The sequence below is a fragment of the Oncorhynchus kisutch genome, unplaced genomic scaffold (genome assembly GCF_002021735.2).
Source record: "Oncorhynchus kisutch isolate 150728-3 unplaced genomic scaffold, Okis_V2 scaffold1993, whole genome shotgun sequence".
Lineage (NCBI taxonomy): Eukaryota > Metazoa > Chordata > Actinopteri > Salmoniformes > Salmonidae > Oncorhynchus > Oncorhynchus kisutch.
The window spans coordinates 16,231-22,239 of NW_022263938.1; the positions used below are offsets into that span (position 1 = coordinate 16,231).

The following is a 6,009-nucleotide window of genomic DNA, read 5'->3' on the forward strand; positions in this document are numbered from 1 at the left end:
AATAGTCTACTGTATAAATGATCCCAAAAGCCCAAAATTCGAAACATACTGTATTTTCAGCAAAGTAAATGTGTTGAACAATTTAAAACACAGATTTTCAGGCTACACCATAAAACAATACAATGGATGGTTATTGGTTACATTGAGCATCAGGCTCCTCTATATGGAATGTAAAATATATATATCAGAAATAAAGACATAAAAGACATGTCTTTAGAAAACAAAGTCACGCAAAATACTTCAAATAAAGTGTTTATTTTTCAAATAAAAGTTCAGAGAGAAAATTGTTTGGTGCCAAAACAGTCTCTGGTAAGCTATAAATACACATCCTGTATCCCAAAATGGAAAATAAGACAGTATTAGACAGGCAACATACAATGTCTTTTTGGGATCTGAGGTAGGCCTTGTTGTTATGTCTGTCTCTGTGTAAATGTGTGTGCGTCCATACACTTGGTTTGTGTGGATGTGATTTCTAGTATTCGCGCCTGCAACAATCCTCCATCCACAATTCTTTCGCAGTTTTTTTTCTTACGGCCAAACAAATCCCAGAACCAGCCGCAACCCTTCTTCTTCTCCTTCTTCTTTTTATTATATTCCTCCTCCATCATTGCCATCCATCCCGTCTTCCAGAAGGGTTCCTGTGAACAAACAGAGTTGGTGAGTGGAAACTACAGGCACCTTAATTGGGGAGGACGGGCTCATAGTCATGGCTGGAATGGTGTTAATGGAATTGAATCGAACACATCAAACACAGTTTCCATGTGTTTGATGCCATTCCAGTTACTCCATTCCAAACATAATTATTAGCCCTCCTCCTCTCCTGTAGTGGAAACAAACCTCGGTAAGCCATCACCATCAGCAACCTTTCAATGCTGAAGCTGCAGCTCAGTACGGGACAGACAACATTCAAATTGACTGATATTATCAATGAGACAATACAGAAAACAGTGTAGCTTACCTTCTCAAGTGGGGTGAGGAGTTCCTTCATTCTGTCAGCGCTGGCTTTCTCAATGCAAAGCTCCAGCTTGGTCTTTTCTATGGGAAATGGAAATGTGACAAGATAGGACATTTGAACGGAAGGGAGGAGTTCAAATTGTTATTGTCCAACTGGTTAGTTGACTGTTACACATAGCCGTTTACTCTACATCGGATTCTGTTGTGAAATTGTGAATGAAAGAACATTGTGGAATACAAGTCATTTACAAGAGACCAGGCCTGATTCTGAATGTACCACACCAACAGTAGCATTGTTCTACCTGTATCAACAGGGGTTCTGGTCTCTCTCTTGACCGGGATGTTGATGCAGTATGGCCGGTCATCACCCTTCTTGGTGTCCTTGGCGAAGGTCAAGGTAGGCCTCAGGTGAGCCATTATCTCTCTGACCATGATATCGCAGACCAGCAGAGGCTGTATTTCTGGGTATAGCTGGGCTTTAACCATTGGCCACTCATGGAAAGTCCTGAGGTAATTGCTCCTGATAGAGAGTGAGACGTCTTCTAAGAATTTGGCCATGATGTCCGGCTCATCGTTGAGCTTCCTCAGAGTGCGTAAGAACAGTCTTTGGTTTTGGTATTTCAATGCCTCTTTCTGAACCTGGATATGTATGTGCTCTACCATATCATTGCAAAGTGGGACAGCTTCCCATGAACCGTATTGCTGCTTGATTGTACATGAAACTGGGAAGACAGAGTCAAATGCTTTCCTGACAAGAATAACAGGAACAATATCAAGGTTTGTCACCTTTGGTTTGTTCCTCTCAGTCTCCGTCTGAGTCTGTTCTTGCACAGGCTTTCCACAGTCCTTTGTAGTTGACTCGAAAACAACAGTCTGTGGGAATTCTTTCGCTGTTTTTCTCTTATGGCCAAACCCACCCCTCTTCTTCACCTTCTTCTTTTTATTATTTTCCTCCTCCATCATTGCCATCGATCCCGTCTTCCAGAAGGGTTCGGGTTCCTGTGAACAAACATAGTTGGTGAGTGGAAACTACAGGCACCTTAATTGGGGAGGACGGGCTCATAGTAATGGCTGGAATGGTATCAATGGAATGGTATCGAACACATCAAACACACAGTTTCCATGTGTTTGATGCCATTCCAGTTACTCCATTCCAAACATAATTATTAGCCCTCCTCCCCTCCTGTAGTGGAAACAAACCTCGGGAAGCCATCACCATCAGCAACCTTTCAATGCTGAAGCTGCAGCTCAGTACGGGACAGACAACATTCAAATTGACTGATATTATCAATGAGACAATACAGAAAACAGTGTAGCTTACCTTCTCAAGTGGTGTGAGGAGTTTCTTCATTCTGTCAGCGCTGGCTTTCTCAATGCAAAGCTCCAGCTTGGTCTTGTCTAAGGGAAACGGAAATGTGACAAGATAGTACATTTGAAAGGAAGGGAGGAGTTCAAATTGTTATTGTCCAACTGGTTAGCTGACTGTTACTGTAGCAGTTGACTCTACATCGGATGTTGTTGTGAAATTGTGAATGAAAGAACATTGTGGAATAAGTCATTTACAAGAGACTAGGCCTGATTCTGAATATACCACACCAACAGTAGCATTGCTCTACCTGTATCATCCGGGGTTCTGGTCTCTCTCTTGACCGGGATGTTGATGCAGTATGGCCGGTCATCACCCTTCTTGGTGTCCTTGGCGAAGGTCAAGGTAGGCCTCAGGTGAGCCATGATCTCTCTGACCATGATATCGCAGACCAGCAGAGACTGTATTTCTGGGTATAGCTGGGCTTTAACCATTGGCCACTCATGGAAAGTCCTGAAGTACTTGCTCTTGATAGAGAGTGAGACATCTTCTAAGAATTTGGCCATCTTGTCCGGCTCATCGTTGAGCTTCCTCAGAGTGCGTAAGAACAGTCTTTGGTTTTGGTATTTCAATGCCTCTTTCTGAACCTGGATATGTAGGTGCTCTACCATATCATTGCAAAGTGAGACGTCTTCCCATGAACCGTATTGCTGCCTGATTGTATATGAATCTGCAAAAACAGAGTCAAAGACTTTCCTGACAAGAATAACAGGAACAATATCAAGGTTTGTCATCTTTGGTTTGTTCCTCTCGGTCTCCGTCTGAGCCGGTTCTTGCACAGGCTTTCCACAGTCCTTTGTGGTTACCCCGAAAACATCAGTCTGTGGGAACTGCTTCAAAAAGGCAGCCTGACTGACGTCGAGAGCAAGAGGATTATCAGGCATTGTTGTGCTTGATGTTACAACCTCTTCATCGTCGTCCCCAACAAAGTATTTGGGGTCGATCCAGACTACATCTCTGTTGGAGGAACGAGGCAGAGAAACACGACGGATGTATTCCAACTTGATGTGGTCATTCAGGGGGAAAGCCTTCAGGAACAGTGCCAGTTTCCCAACCCGGGACCCGTAGTGATTGTAGATGGTCTTCCTAAGGTCCTCGGGTAGGGCTACTGCAAAGAGTTTGCTCTCCATAGCCTCTTCGCAGCTCCTAGCTATTGGACGCCGTGGGCCGAGGACTTGAAGCGGATAGGTGTCACTGATGCCCTTGTACACCATCAGGATCCCCTCACAGATAGCGCTGGGGATGGTGGAGATGATCACCGTGTCCTTCATGGCAACCAGTTTTTTTATCTTGATTGTCGTGCCAAACTGATGTATCATGGCACTCTGCATGTGCAACACTGTCTTTCTCATGTCGCAGAAGGGGGGGCACAGATTTTCATCCACAGATATACCTGGAATCTTCCTCAAGATGTTAAAAGCAACGGAGGCCATTTTAACGACCAGTAAGAGCAGAGCCTGTTGGTCAAGCTGTTTAGTACCGCGTCCGTTCATTGGATGAAGTTTTAGAATAAACTTCACTATGAAGTCACTGAATAGTTCTCCACTAATGATCAATCTAGCAGGTAGAGGACAGATGTTCACCATATCCTGACTAATACGTCTCTCCTCTTCATTGGCAGCATAAACAACGGGCACTGTCTTAGCAATGCATAGACCTACGAGATGAACAATGTACCTTGTCAAGATGTGTGACCCGATTCGCAGTGCTCTCGCCAGCACCGGTTTTGGGCCCAGCACTTGCTCAAGGTTGTTGATGACAGTCTTAGCCACCTCATAAGCATCAATGGACTGCTGACCGTTCGACAGCTCCTCCTCCTCAGTGACCTCGACCCAGGGAATAGACCACAGAAGAGCTTGGGTGTCGTTGATGATAGCAGGTGTCTCCAAATACACTCCCCCCTGAAAGGCTTGGGGATCTACTTGAAGAAGCACCTGGGTGATGATATGCTTGATGTTTGAACCAAGTACCACAATCTTCTTCGGCATGATCTTGTATGCAGTCTTCATCACGGTGTCAGTGTCTGTGAGGGCCGTTTGGAGTATGGGACATGTGCTAAGGTCAAGGGCCTCAACCTTCTTTGCCTTCACATAGATGAGAAAGAGAGGCATTGCAATACTTTACTACCTATCACGTCTTGTAGTGTATTTCTTATTTCATGTACAGGTTTAGTACTACACTTAGGAAAAAAAGGTGTTATCTAGAACCTTAAAGGGTTCTTCTGCTGTCCCCATAGGAGAACCCTTTGAAGAACCCTTTCTGGTTTTCTTTTTTTTCTTTCTTTCCTTTTTTTGGGGAATTTTACAAAAATGTTCTCACCAATTTCGTGGTATCCAATTGTTTTAGTAGCTACTATCTTGTCTCATCGCTACAACTCCCGTACGGGCTCAGGAGAGACAAAGTTTGAAAGTCACGCGTCCTCCGATACACAACCCAACCAACCACTGCTTCTTAACACAGCGCGCATCCAACCCGGAAGCCCGGAGGAAATACCGTGCACCTGGCAACCTTGGTTAGCGGGCACTGCTAACGCTGGTGCGCGATGAGACAAGGATATCCCTACCGGCCAAGCCCTCCCTAACCCGGACGATGCTAGGCCAGGGGTTCTACCTGGAACAGCCAAAGAACCCGTTTGGATCCCTTTTTTTAACAGTGTAGTATACAACAACAGTTCACAAATAAAGGATCCAGTCTTACCTTGTCTACCTGGCTGTCCAGGACCCGTATGACATAAACTTCTGAGGATGAGGGAGGATAGGGGTTCAGGTTTGCCACGAGGACCTCAGCATTCTTCTCCTGGGCTTCTCCATCTGCCACCTTGTCCAGCAGGCTGTCCATGACCTCCCTGACCTCTTGTGGAATCTCCACCTGGGTCTGGCAGAGGAACTCCACCTGGAGCATCTCATCTGACCTGATCTCAGGTTGGGCCTGTTTCTCTGAGAGAATATCTGCTGTGTCGCCACTCATCAGAGCTACAGAACCAAGAGGCTCTTGGGAAGGAACCGATGGCTTGGCCTTGTCAGTCATGAGCTGCTGCCCCTCCATGGTTACCTTCAGATGGAAGAGAGGAAGAAGACATTAGTTCATACTGTTCCTTTGTGAACTAAAGGTGCAATAACAGGTAAATAAACAGTCTATGTGGGTGATTGCAATGGTGTAGTAGATAGCAATGATGTACTATAGTTTAGGGAATGGAAAAGTATGAGTATACCTCTCCTGGAGACTGGTGACATTGGCTTGGTGTCAAGCTCAGCTCTCTATGAACTTCCTGCTCAATCTCATGAAGTCTCTGGCGATCCTTCACCTTCAGCATCTGTACACACAGTAGGAGTTTAATATTAGCAGTGGAATCACACAGGACATTTTATTTTATGGCCATGACAATGTCATTTTGTTCAGGATATCAGATTTATCATGGATGTGGTGGATACAAAACCTATTAAATACTAAAGCAGAACATCAAAGTAGATGTTTAAACACATGAGAGCTATTGTATAATTAATGGCAAACTTACCAGCTCATCAAGGTAACAATGGACCCAAGAAGACCCTTGGATGGATGTCGAGTCATCCATATTTGCTCCAAGTTATCCCCAGGAGACCAGTAAACTAGAAAATATTTATTTACAGAAAACTTCAAAACTGTACTAGAACTAAATCCAAAATAAGAACTAAACAATCGAGCAATGC

The 6,009-nt window shown here is 44.5% G+C and overlaps 1 protein-coding gene across 1 annotated transcript; it reads right to left on the reverse strand.

The window, feature by feature from the left end:
* Window positions 1–239: 239 nt before the first annotated feature.
* Window positions 240–1,943, reverse strand: LOC116368785 (uncharacterized). The gene is made up of 3 exons (XM_031819255.1): window positions 1,257–1,943; window positions 959–1,035; window positions 240–638 (listed from the first exon to the last, which is right to left on the reverse strand). Exons 1-3 carry the CDS (start codon window positions 1,921–1,923, stop codon window positions 411–413), a joined length of 972 nt encoding a protein of 323 aa, XP_031675115.1. The 5' UTR covers window positions 1,924–1,943; the 3' UTR covers window positions 240–410.
* Window positions 1,944–6,009: the final 4,066 nt, after the last annotated feature.

Bases quoted from the DNA above. Each gene is read 5' to 3' on its own strand.
- LOC116368785 (XM_031819255.1), bottom strand. From the start codon at position 1,923: ATGGCAATGATGGAGGAGGAAAATAATAAAAAGAAGAAGGTGAAGAAG. The intron at 1,036-1,256 runs GTAGAACAATGC...CATTTCCCATAG, and splicing joins CAGAACCCCTGTTGATACAG to AAAAGACCAAGCTGGAGCTT. The intron at 639-958 runs GTAAGCTACACT...GTTTGTTCACAG, and splicing joins TCCTCACCCCACTTGAGAAG to GAACCCTTCTGGAAGACGGG.